Source organism: Zootoca vivipara, chromosome 1, assembly GCF_965207765.1.
Source record: "Zootoca vivipara chromosome 1, rZooViv2.hap1.1, whole genome shotgun sequence".
Taxonomy (NCBI): domain Eukaryota; kingdom Metazoa; phylum Chordata; class Lepidosauria; order Squamata; family Lacertidae; genus Zootoca; species Zootoca vivipara.
Genome location: NC_142582.1, coordinates 57,509,235 through 57,522,895, shown reverse-complemented (window position 1 = coordinate 57,522,895; position 13,661 = coordinate 57,509,235). Strand labels below are relative to the sequence as shown.

Here is a 13,661-nt window from a genome sequence, read left to right as displayed (position 1 = left end):
TCCCTTTTACTAGCATAGGAATGTTGAAGATGAGTGTTAGGGTTCAGACACTACAGACTCATCTCCATACTTCAAATCACTTGAGGAGATGAGCAGCCCAGGTTCACTATTATGCTACACAGTACCAGAACAAAATTTGACCACACTTATCAGTCTTCATTTTCCACAACTTCTACAGCATTGCTTTCTAAAAAGTAAATGAAACTTAAGTAATGGAAATTGCTGGTTATTTACTGGTGATTCTCTTCCCTTTTCCAGGTGCTGAAGAAGTGCTTTTGCTTGCCAGAAGAACAGATTTACGAAGAATTTCCTTGGACATGCCAGATTTCACTGACATCATTTTGCAAATAGATAATATCAGGCATGCTATTGCAATAGACTATGATCCTGTGGAGGGTTATATATACTGGACTGATGATGATGTCAGAGCCATTCGTCGGGCTTTTCTCGATGGGTCCGGAGCCCAAACCCTTGTAACGACAGAAGTAAATCACCCTGATGGTATAGCTGTAGACTGGGTGGCTAGAAACTTGTACTGGACCGACACTGGTACCGATCGCATTGAAGTTACACGGCTGAATGGGACATCGAGGAAGATCATTATATCGGAAAACCTAGATGAACCTAGAGCAATAGTGCTTAATCCAGTGATGGGGTGAGTGTTGCATATCTTTGATCATTGATACAAAACGAAGAGATGGCTCTGCTTTTGTTTTCTAGGCTTGTGAAAGAAGGTATTTACTGGTAAATGTTGTATATTCTGACAGTGCAGGGTATATTGTACTGGTGGTACTAGTTTCTACTGAATTCACTGCCATTCTTCCAATCCATACCCTTCAATACTACCATATCTATTTAGGATAGCCAATCATCAAATCCTGTGTTGTAGTGAGATCCTTCATGATTTCTTGAGTGGGATTTTGTATCTCCTACTTTATTTTAAAATGACAACTTATGAATCTTGTGAGCTCTGGGGATACACAGACTACTAATTAAAGATTCTAATTAAAGTTTCTCAGGAAATGTCACAACTTGAAATTGCAGTACAGTAGTATATTTTCATCAAGTATTTGTGTATGAGGAGGAGGCATGTGTAAAACAGCCTATTATTTGTTCCCAACAGCTATATGTATTGGACAGACTGGGGTGAAAATCCGAAGATTGAGTCTGCTTACTTAGATGGTTCTGAGAGGAAAGTTTTGGTGAATACATCATTAGGGTGGCCTAATGGTTTGGCATTGGATCTTGAAGAAAATAAACTTTACTGGGGAGATGCGAAGACCGACAAAATTGAGGTAAATTAGAAAAAAATATGTTTTTCAGACAGCTCTGATAACAACTAACTCTCTCGAGCTATTATGAATATTACTCATATTGGCACATTGGCTCATCTTTGTTTTCTTGGAAATGATCTATTTTTACCACAAATTGTTTCTGAAGTGGTTGAAATTCCAAGCACTACAGAGTTCTATAAACAAGAATTAAGGTGTGGATGCAATAGAGATCTGTGACTGTATCGTTGCAACTGAATTAATTTTAATAGACCCTGACCCAGGAATCAGAAGAGTAATTGGAACTAAACTGTTCTTGTAAAACTTAACTTAACTGAGTCTTTGCTCATTCTTGAATGCGCCAAAACTTGGGGAAAGGTTTTTTAAGCAAATACTGTTCTGTTTGAGACGTTTCAGCAGAGAGTTGTCTTGTTTTGTTCTGCACATGTAGTTCGTTTAGCTGTCCTCATACAGATGGATGGCAGGGTTTTGTGTAACTTCAAGACTTGCTAACTTTATGCAATAGTAGATGTAAATAAGTTCAGTAGAATATGTCTTCTAATACATAGCCGCCAGGCCAGCTGTAGGAATGCTTGAACATCTCTATATGGTGTTCATTTTCCTCTCTGTCAAAACACCTAATACTAAATGCCTTTTAGGAGAGTGTAAAGGAAAAACAGATTAGGACATTAAGGGAATAACTTAACAGCAGGAAAAAGTGTGCTAATGTTTCTGTTTACATGCTTATGAGGTAAGGTCTGATAGTTCCAAAATTCTGGTTTCTCATTCATGAGTTTTGGCTTTATTTGTTTTGAGTTAAAGGATTGAAGGTGAGAATACTTTGCTCTATTAGTCTGCTTCCTAAATGAGGCACAGACCATCTTTTTGTAAGTGGGTTTTTTGAGTTTAAAAGATGACGAGAGAATGAGATTTGAGCGTCTCATTGATATGAAGCTGCTTTAAATTGTGTCAGATCAGTGGCCTGTGTAGTCCAGAACTGTCTCTTATGCATTGGAATGCATGTGCCCTTCCACTGAGATATGCTTCTCCCCGAGGGTATTGGCCCCAATTTCTCAAATCCTTAGAAATTGACCCAACCCAGCACAATGATGATAAAGCACCTACTTTTGGGTGCTGTGTAAATCAGTCATACTATTTATACTATTTATTCACTGGATATTGGAACATGCAAAGAGGTGTCCTTGTTAATCTGTTTCTTATTCATAGGACTCCTTCTCCTGGAATAGAGTAAAGAGACGATTGTAGTTTCTTATATTTGAATTTAAATGCTCCCAATATTTCGGGTACTACAGGGTAAGGTAAAGGTAAAGGTACCCCTGACCATTAGGTCCAGTCGTGACCGACTCTGGGGTTGCGCGCTCATCTCGCATTATTGGCCGAGGGAGCCAGCGTATAGCTTCCAGGTCATGTGGCCAGCATGACAAAGCCACTTCTGGCAAAACCAGAGCAGCACACGGAAACACCGTTTACCTTCCCGCTGTAGCGGTTCCTATTTATCTACTTGCATTTTGACGTGCTTTCGAATTGCTAGGTTGGCAGGAGGGTACACTACAGGGTACACATTCCAATAAAGCTTTGGGCAAGCACCTGCCACAAAACAGCTCCTGGGCCTTCAGGTTGGGGGGGGGGCTTATAGTAAGTTTTTTGGGGGGAGGGGGAGAGTTGCCCAGTTTAATCTATAGACAAGGATGCTCAGTTGGTAGATTTGTTCATTCCATTGCATATCATATCATGATGCTTTTCTAACACCATGTTGCTTTCAGAAAATAAAACTCTTTTCCCCTACGCCGCTCCTAAAGCAGCTAAACATTGCCATGCACGTTAGGAGTGAGTGTGCTCCTTATTTATGTGTGTTAAACCTTCACATGGCAAAAACAGCAGTTACTCTTTCTTGGCAGAGACCTTCCCATCTGCAGCATTCAGCTGTAAATACAAAGGACTCAGTCACTTCACAAGCAGTTTATATCCTGAAGAAACCATTTGGCAAGGCCTGTCAAACTTTGCGTGACAACAGCCTTTGGGGCTTTCACTGCAAATTTGGCACCCTGTGGTAGCATTGTTCCCAGCTTTTAAAACTTTTTGCTAAGTTAGTTTGGCAGCATGTGCAAAAGGGTAAGGAGTGGGGAGGGAGGGAATGAAGAAAGATGAGAAATACAGCAGATTTCACATAGTGTATGTGGAAATAATGTATATTGACTCTACAGACTCGGCTGCTGCACAGTTAAGCAGCATAAAAGAATTGAAAGCAAATTTAGGACTTCTTTGGATAAAAAGTTAACTTTCCTTGAACGAACAGTAGATTAATACGGATTACAAGGTTCCAGCAGAGAGTGAAGCAAAGAGCCACTGGCATCCATGTGTAGAAGTTCCTAATTCTCTTTAAAAACCAATTTTGTGGTTTGGTATTATCTCTTCAGGATTTGCTTAATGACCCTGAGGCATAATTACATAATTAAAAATCTGAACTATTTCCCTATTTTTAGGCATGTTTCTAATTTAAATATTTTCGAAGCTATGGTTAGGGATAAAATGCAACACAGAAAATTATGAAATGTGGGGTTGTATCTCTCTCCACCGTCCCATTTACCATTTTAAAAGTTTTGCAGTTACTTTCTCCTGAAGGAGTCAGACTTTATGCCTAGATGTTCTGAAGCATTGTGTTATGCTAAGAAGTCTCTCTGAAGCGTGACACCCGGGTCATTAGTGTCAGACTGCAGTTCTGTCCCCTCCATCGACCAACCCACCAAAGTCTACTTGGTAATTCTTATTAACCCAATTCATCCTGGCTTTGCTCTCTGTTCACAGATTATAAATTGTGTAAATATTTCTGTAAACTAAGGATAGATGATGCCTAGCCTGTACTTCTGTGATCAGAAAAGGCTTTCAAAGTGTTGATCTGTCTAGAAAACAATCCTCCCCCCAAGATATTTCTACCGTATGATATGTGATATTTGAAATAATGACCTCAATCTAGGTCAGTGCAAGAAAAGTTTCCACCCATAGAAGGTAGCAGAAACTTTCTTCTGGTTTACTGGTTGTTGTCTTTTCATCCCTAAATGAATGTAGATTAATCCAGAATTTTTGAATTCATCCTAGCATCTATTCATTAAAATGTAATTAGATTATTGTTTGGTACCTAATGTGTTGTGTTGTTGTTGTTTAGTCGTTTAGTCGTGTCCGACTCTTCGTGATGTGTTGTAGAAGTGCTAATGTTAAAAAAAACTGGTAAAAAAAGAAAGAAAGGAAAGACAATCAAAATCTGATTCAGAATATTAGTTGCAGGGCAAATTAGCATAGCTCTTATCCCACCCCCTTTCAGTACCCAAATTTGCCTTGGCACAATGCAGAACACAGGGGACCACAGTATTAGCAATGAAGAGTGAATGTGAGTAGGGATTCCTTTGTTTTGAAATTCTAAAGTGATCTTTTTCATTTGCCGAAACTTTTCTATTTTTGCTTTGGAAGTAATCACTTTAGTTCTTGCAATACTATTCATAGTTAGTCAAGCTTTTTAAAAGTTAAAGATAAGTTGCAGAGTTGCGCTTAAAATTAATTGTGCTTTCTTAATTCGATGCCAAAATGAACTTTTATTTCGAAAAATGGGACAGGGAGGAGGAAACCATTGGGAGCTCTGAATAGGAGGAATCTGACCTTTGACCACTGAGAAGGCTGTGTCAGAAGTAAAGCAATTGCCTTCCCACAGTTGAAGGAGAAATAGGCATTGATCAACCATGAGCCCTACTGAGTTAACTGACCTCGAAGAAACAACCAAAGGGCCACTGTCGACTGCAACAGTATAGCTACACACAAATCTAAAACTTGGATAACAACTAATAGTTTACTTCCGGTGGGTGAAAGAGAATGCTAACTTTCAACCACTTCCTATACAATTTGCCCATGCCTTATTCTTCTAAAGAACCCCAAGGCATAGTCATTACTTGGATCCAAACATTACTTTTGTGTGCAGAAGCTCTGACCATTTTATTTATTTCTGTACATTTTATTTTGTTTCCTTTTACTTTTATACCATCTTCTCCGGGCCAAAATAACTCCCCCAAGATTATTCACAACATAAACTTGCATAGGATGCTTGTCTCCAATGCTCTCCTTTCAGCTGTGGCTCCTATGCCATATGTGCTTCTCTGGAGGATCTCCTGATCCTCTAGACCAGGCATCCCCAACCTTTGGCCCTCCAGATGTTTTGGACTTCAATTCCCATCATCCCTGACAACTGGTCCTGTTAGCTAGGGATCATGGGAGTTGTAGGACAAAACATCTGCGGAGGGCCGCAGGTTGGGGATTCCTGCTCTAGACTAGTTTTTGATCATAGGTACCATTGTCCTGGGCAACCAATAGCAACAAGCAGCAGCAAACATCCACTGCCCTGCCCACTATTAAGACAATGGCTTGGATCCTAAGGTGAGTTGTTAAGAAAGTTCACAGATTTCCTGTCTCCTGCTCTCCCCTGCACCCCATCCCACATTGCTCAGGAGTTGCCCTCACAACCCTGATAAGGCTTTTTTTTATGGCCACAGGTGGCTGCAGTGGAAGCAAGGAGATGAAATTCCTTCTGTGATTTTCATTAACTTTGGATCCAAGGCAATAGCATTTGAAGCAACAAGTAATGTCTGCCCTGCTTGCAACTGGGGTGTTGGCAGCACAGCAGTGGTAATACAGCTTTCAATCTTAGCAGAAGTAGTAATGAGAGTGGCTCAGGACCAGTCTGGAACAGACTCAAGCTGCTCTTTGCTGATAACTAAACTGAACAGGAGAAGTCTTATCGGTTTACAGTTCAATTCATACCACCCTAACATGAATCATACTCTTCCCATAACTGCCAAGTTTTCCTTTTTCTCACGAGGAAGCCTATTCAGCATAAGGGAATTTCCCTTAAAAAAAGGGATAACTTGGCAGCTATGACTCTCCCCCCCCCCCAAAAAAAGTGCTGCATTCTCACTACAGTGGGAATTAGTTCAAATTGTATCCAAAAGAATGTAATTTTGCATACTGCCGTAGAATTACTTGTCATTCATTTCTGCCCTGTGATCAGTTGCAGGGAAACTTTGTCTGCATTGTATACCGGTGTAAGATTCCTATGATGCTTTTTCAACTTTATTTCCATTATAATTTATCAACACATACAGAGCATGCCAAGCTATAACTGCTTTTCTTTTCAGAAGTTTGCAGGACAGAGTTGGCTTATACAAGAGTCTGTCTGTCTGTCTGTCTGTCTGTCTGTCTGTCTGTCTGTCTGTCTGTCTGTCTCTTACATGGTTTTGAACTCCTCTGTGTTCTATGAACCTGTTGTGGGGGGAAAGCCTGTTGAACAACATGCTGAAAATAGTGTTAGCTGACCAGAATCCCTCTGCATTCCCCCTTAATAGAAATGCTCAGCCAGATTCCATCTATCTGGTATCTGCAGTGGTGGGAAGATTTTTTTAAAAATGCATTTCTTCAGCTTTTTTATATAAGTGTTTAGTGCCTTGATGAGACAGCAGTCACTCAAAAGGGAAGACTTTCCTCACCACTTTGACTCGAGTCATCCTGTGGGAAAGGAAGCTAACTTATTCTAAACTGTAGGTGACCCTTGCCTTTTTTTGTGAGCAATGAAGACATAATGGGGGCCCAGGGAAGGTTTAGCGGAACCCCCACAGCCATCTGCGCACTTCATTGGCAGAAGTGGCTTTCACTTGAACTTGCATTTGACAAGTGTGTTCTGTCTTTCTCATTCAGAAGGGTCCTTCAAAGCCAGCTAATTGAAATGCTTGCACCCCTCTGTTCCTTTTCCTTGTGTCACCCCCCCATCCCCCCACCCCGATTTGCTTAAATTGCAGGGCACTAGTATTCATGGTTAATGAGCAAAAAAAGCCCATGCAGTTCTAGAGCTACATTTCTTTTAAAAAGCAAAACTGTATAGGAGAGTTTCTGAGTTCTGTCCCGCAACCCCCACCCCCTCATACCAGCGTCTGAGAATCTAGTTTAGTCTAATAAAGAAGCTGAACGCACACACACCCTTCCCAAGTTTCTGTTGCACACTTGTTAAAAATTCTTTTTGTCTTCCTAGCCCTGGACTTTATGAAATGAAACACAAATCAGGCCCCTGGAATAAAAGGTTGCATGTATGCCTTGTGGCATTTGGAATGAAACTATTCACTGCCTGAATAACTATAAATAGAAAGCCAGGAGCTGTCTATTTCTCAACTTGGGGCTCCCTGTAAAGGAGCACCCTTCCCAGTAAAAGGTGACTTTTGAAAGAAAACTTTGTTCTTTCCTTGTGGGAATTGAATTGCTCAGGAATTCTTCTTCGTGCACTTCTGGTTAGAAGGCATTAATCTCCAATTTATTTTTAACAACAGCATTCTCTGTGTAATAAATGTGTATTCTTGGACCTGTAGCCAGATATGCCATCTCATCTGTGGAGTTCCATGTAAAATTCTGAATACAGAACAAACAGTTCTCTTTGCATTTTGCTGCAGAAAGCTTTCTATTGGCTCTCTTCCAGCTGTCGGCTCCTTTTTATCTTGTATTCATTTTTTAGTAAGAAGGCTAAATTAGTGGTGCACAGGGTTTTTTCAGGTTTTGAGAGACAGAACAAGAATCGTGATTGATTTTATTATTATTATTACTATAAAAGATTTTATTCTCCCAATGGACTTCTGAAGTTGCCGACATAAGAACCCCAATAGCTTACTGTTGCAGTTCTTCAGGCAATTTGTTTGGTTGATTTGGCCGATATGAATGCTCAGAAATCCCCTGTGTTGTGCACTTATGCAAATGCAGTGTCAGACTACTTTCTCCTCCCCTTTTAGGTTTTTCTAAAGAAACCAGGAGATGCGGGGAGAGGAGTTGCTCATTGACTGGTATAGTTCTACTGGCTTTGATGGGGCTACAAGCATGAAAGTAGTGAAAGTGGTCAATAAATCATCCGCCTGAGCAGGCAATTTAAAAAACTGTCTTACACCACAATTGTTTGAGTTGTGAGAAGGGGAATTCACACCTAAGTTGGAAGCTTTCTGCAAAATTAACATGAAATTTGAATCACCTCCCTGTTAAGTCATTTTGTTTTCGCTTCTACATATCTTTTCATTTCTTTCTGTGATTGGATATGCAAAGTACTGAGGATAGATTTGCATCCTGGTCTTGGTTTTTAGTTAAGAGGCATTTCTAATTATGAAAGCTTACAACTTAAACCTATTGAAAACTACCTATTATAGTTAAACTTCAGCTTTATTTTTGAATAAAAAGCAACAGGAAACAATTCTTTGAGGCCTATCATAATTTTGTATACTGAATTAATCTAGAACTGGGAAATGGCCATACTTCAGCTTGCATGAGGAAATGACGGGAAATAGTTAAACTTAAAGATGATTGATTACGCATGTGGCTGAATTGTAAGAAACCTCTAGGTGGCTTAAGTTGTTTTTAACACACACACACCCCAGTTGAACATTGGCATAGGCAAACAATATAATGCCCCATGTCTTTCCACTTAATATTGGTTGCCTCTTGGCTTTTATGATTGCAGTCGTTTGTATGTCTGCATGCTGATTTCATTGTAATGCTCCATATGTTTTGCTTGTCACCTTTTATTGTAAGACTTCCTTCACCTAAGGTGGCCCCCTGCTGCCCTTTTGCATGGCAGCTCCTATAGGTAGCCCTGCTGCCTTTTCCCTTTCTAACTTTCCCTTGGGAGCCTGTTGCGAACTATTGAAGACGTTGAATCCATTGTCAGTTTTCATCTTGCTTTGTCTCTGCGGACTTTGTTCATCATTTACTACAATTTTACAAGGGTTTTTGAAAATGTCGTCTATCATCCATTCATAGATGTAAATTTTCCATTCAGTTGTTTCTGTTTACAGTGGCTAGATTCCTCCCCCCTTTGTAATGGCCATTTGCCTTTTAAAATCTCTTCTGGAGAGTTTAATTTCCGTATAATACAACATCATAACATGGTTGCTTAAATGTTGATTGAGGTCCTACGTATAACAAGAAATTTTTCTATAGCTGAAATTTCTGAACTTTTAAAATATGCTACCATTGATTGGTTGTTATCTAATGCTAGCATCTGCAAATATATATATTAAATGTATATCACTGGTTTAAGCACGTTTAGGTATTGACAAATAGTTTCAGCATGTTAGAGGATTATACAACTGTGTTGCTGCTTGGATTTTGAACTGACCTTGTAGCTGTTGACTGGCCTTGTTTCCTAATTGCATCAAATTGTAATATTTTAGAGGATGACGGACTATGAGTTTAGCTGCAATGATACACACATCCTGTTTAAATCCCATTGAAAATCAATGGGTTTTAATCGGACTAAATGCATGCAAGATTACAGCCAGTGTCACTACTGCTACTGTTAGAATAGTTCCCATTACCAAGTCCTCTAGTAATTGTCTGTCACTTGGTGAAAACCAAAGATGGTGATTTACAAAGGAAGTATAGCTGCATAAGAACTGGCATGCAAATTTTCTTACCCCAAGTCCGCCTAAGTACTCATTATTTCATTTCAGCACTAATCACTATCCTTGGATCTAATTCTCACTGCTTTGGTCTCTTGTTCAGCCTTCCAGTATATTGCTGTTTAGGACTATGGTTTGCATTTTGAAGTTCAAGCATTTAATTGCTATTGTGAAGTCATTATGCTAACACGCAAATTCCTTGTGCTAACACGCAAATTTCCATGCTGAATTCTTGACACTCATAAATATATTAGTGAAATGCTGTAAGATAAAAATATATTGCATGTGTTTTAATCTCTTCCAAAAGTGTTATAGCCCCTACACTATTGGCACCACTTTGAAACAAAATGATGTTGTCACCTATTATGGCCAACTAAAGACTCCTCTTTTTTTTTAAAAAAAAAATCCTGCTATTGCTCAATACATTCTCCTTTCAGTGTGAGACTTTTTATTACTTGGTGCCATGTGCAACCTAATTGCTTTCCATATTGCCGTATTGGAGAAAGATTCCCAGCTAACTACTGTAAATGTGAACATGCATCAGACTTAACTCTTCCTGTGGGAGTTATCTAGGATAAGATTTATTTCTAGTAGCTTTACTTACTGCTGCTATAGTAAGATGTGGGCTAGAAAGAAGGCTGGAGAAATGGATTTGACCAAAGCTTAACTGCCAGTGGTCTTCCACTGTAGCTGCAACAAGGCCAGATATTATGAATCTTGTTAAAACATAACAAGGCTATGGATGTCCCGGTCTCCCAACAGTCATTTGGGTCAGCTTTCCTGTGGTGGTTCATCTCTCACCCTTCAATATACTGTATATATTTTTTTTTTATTGCATTTAACTTGATAAGCTAGGGGTGGCCCAAATTACTCCCATCAAAATGAATGTAGAAAGTGAAACAACCAATAGCTTAACTGGGGTCCATTCTATCCACAGCAACTTCTGAAAATAGGGTGTGTAAAACCTTAGAATTTACATGTACCACAAAGTACATGTTTTATGTGGTCAATACTACTTCAAGAGCCCTGGAGTAGGGCCTCCCCTATTTTTGTAACATAAAAACAAAACTGCGTTGCTGAGTGTACAGTAAAAAAAAAATCATTGACCAGAAACTTCAGGGGTCTGTTGGATCCCAGGGGTATTTTTTCTGCTTCATCTTGGCCTCCCAAAAAAAGAGCGCTTCACAAATATTTAAGCAGTTGGAAATGGAAGCTTGGGGGGGTGTTGGGTTAGCATAGAGGCACTCCAAAGTTTGGTTGGAGGCTGCATGTAATGGCCTTTGAGGAGGAGGAGGAAGCAGCCTGCAGAAAACAAGCAACTCCTTTTTGTAGGTGCATCTTGAGCTCACAATCTTTCAGGCACATTTCCTTGTTTTCGTCACTGTGTTGGGATCTTAAGATACCAATAATTGATTTGTAGGTGTGAGTGGGGTTAAGCAAAGGCACAATTGTCTCCTCCAACTTATCTCATGGGTGGGGTGGAAGCCGGGTCCTGTTACTCCTGCGTCATATTGTGTGCCGTGCATTTTAATTATTAACTTTATAATAAGGGAGGGGTTTCACAAATGAGGTTGGGGTGAGGGAGGGATGAATGTTCCAAGTGTGCAAAATCAAAAGTTTTACCAAAATGTTAACAACAACAACAGCCATAGTAACAAGGAACACATGACTGGAGAGAGCTTTTCTACCCTTGCTGGTATATGCAAACCTAGTAACCCTTCATGCTTTTGACTATTGTAGTGTAATTTGATTTTTCATAGCCTTGTTCACCATCTGAACGGTATGGAAGATGGTGTGAGAGAGCCAATATTGGCTATACTCAGAGTAGACCCTTTGAAATCAATGGAATTAAGACCATTGATTCAATGTGTCTACTCTCAGTAGGATATAGTTTGATATCACCCAGTGTTCAGATTAAGGCACAATCTAATGTATTCAATTGTGGGGGGGGGGGTAGCAAAGTGGCAGAGCAATTTCAATATAAGGCATCTCCACATATATTTTTTTAAAAAACTGTTATTATAAAAGCATCAGGTAAGCTGATGGTGGGAAAAACCTCTGCCTGAGACCCTGGAAAGCTACTGTCAGCCAGAGTAGACTGTGTTGGGCAAGAACATCAAATAGCCTGGCCTGGCTAAGGCAGCTTTCCCCCTCTTTGGGCCTCAGACTGAATGGAGGCAAGCAGCTTGCCACTTACTCCCCTTTCAGCCTAACTGCCAGGCGCCAGATGTGTGCATGTCCCTGTGTGCCGCTCTCCGCTGCCAGCATTTTGCTAGCAGCAGGAGGGCATGTGCACATGTGGCATCCTCTTCGCTTGCTTGCTCCAAACCAAACTGGATTGGCTGGTGGTGGTAGCAAGAAGTTCCTCTTCTCGATTCCTGCTTGGCTTTATGCCCAGCTGTTAAAAGTTCAGGTTCCTTTTCCTTATTTCTGTCTGTTCACCTGAACGGCTGCTGCTGGTAAATAACACTGCTCAGCATGGTGCTGCCTCTGCCATTACCATCTATTACCTTAATCTTTTAAGAACACATTTCCCCCAGGCTTTTGTTAAAGCTAAACCCTGTCTTCTGTATGTTATAATTATTTGTATTGATGTTATGTATATTGATGTAACCTTTGTGTTTTTAAATTTGCTGCATACCACAGAGATAAATAAATGGATGATGATGATGATATCCTGTCCCTCCTTCGTTCCTCTCCCCCAGCCGCCGACAGGAAGGAGACATCCCGGGGTCCCCCGGAGCCGAAGTGCAGCGGTGTGGGGGTGTTTTGCCGCCTGCCTTCCCCAAGCCAAGGGGAAGGCAGGCGGCAAAAAGCCCTGGCAATTTTTCACTGCACGCTGGACTTTGCAGTCGGAGGTTCGTTTTTCTATGGCCATGCTTCGCAAGATGAAGCGGCGGCCATAGAAAACCTCGTTGTCTTGCGAGGCAACCTCTGATCGCAAAATCCATTCGTCTAGCGAAAAATTCGTCTTGCAGGGCATTCGTTAAGCGAGGCACCACTGTATATGTGTGCATGTATTAGCTGTATGACTTTTGCATGCTGTCAGTCTGTCATATATTTAGACCTGCTGCTGCCTGTCCTGAAGGTACCGTATACTGGAACAGGATTGAACAATTCTGTGAATATAAAGAACAGAAGACTTGTGTAGAATTCAATAATAACTAGAATCAGAATGAAGAGACACTTCTTTTATTCAGGATTAACTTAGTCTAGTTTGTGCATTTAGAAATCATAAGAAACTCCCAAATGACATTTATTTCATAGAATTATAGAATTGTAGAGTTGAAAGGGACCCCAATGTTCATCTAGCCCAAACCCTGCAATTATTTATTTATTTGTATCATTATTTAATTATATTTGTTAGTGGCTTTCCTCACAAAAGTGACCCAAAGCAACTTAAATTTAATTAAAAGACATGCAACCTATAAAAACCTAAAAAGACATACTTAGAGAAATTCTTTATTAACTTAATCTCCCATAGATCACTTAGGCATTCATATCCACATTGGTTATTCCTGTAGAGTGTTTTAATGTAACTCATAGGTGAACAAGAAGTTCTGAAGAAGTGTGCATGCACACGAAAGCTCATACCAAAATAAAAACTTAGTTGGTCTTTAAGGTGCTACTGAAGGAATTTTTTTATTTTACTTCGATCCAGACCAACACGGCTACCTACCTGTAATCATAGGTGAACAGTACAAGCCACACAGATTTCTACTTTTTGTATATAAAACAAACATTGTACTTGAATGAAGACTTCCAGTTGATACAAAACAAAAGTACATATGTTTCTACTATGATAATAAACATTAATTTTTAAAATATGTTTTAGGGTTTTCCTTGAGAAATCTAATTGACCCCACCTCCTACAATCCTGCTTTGTTGTTTTAGGGCAGGCATC

General features: G+C 40.0%; 1 protein-coding gene across 2 annotated transcripts in view; it reads left to right on the top strand.

Moving 5' to 3' along the window:
- Positions 1-13,661, top strand: part of LRP5 (LDL receptor related protein 5) — a 126,778-nt gene that overhangs the window by 72,624 nt on the left and 40,493 nt on the right. For both annotated transcript variants that reach the window (XM_035130368.3, XM_088665658.1), the window contains exons 6-7: positions 259-655; positions 1,124-1,295. In XM_035130368.3, coding sequence (XP_034986259.1) covers positions 259-655; positions 1,124-1,295 — 569 coding nt within the window. The remainder of the gene's footprint in view (positions 1-258; positions 656-1,123; positions 1,296-13,661) is intronic.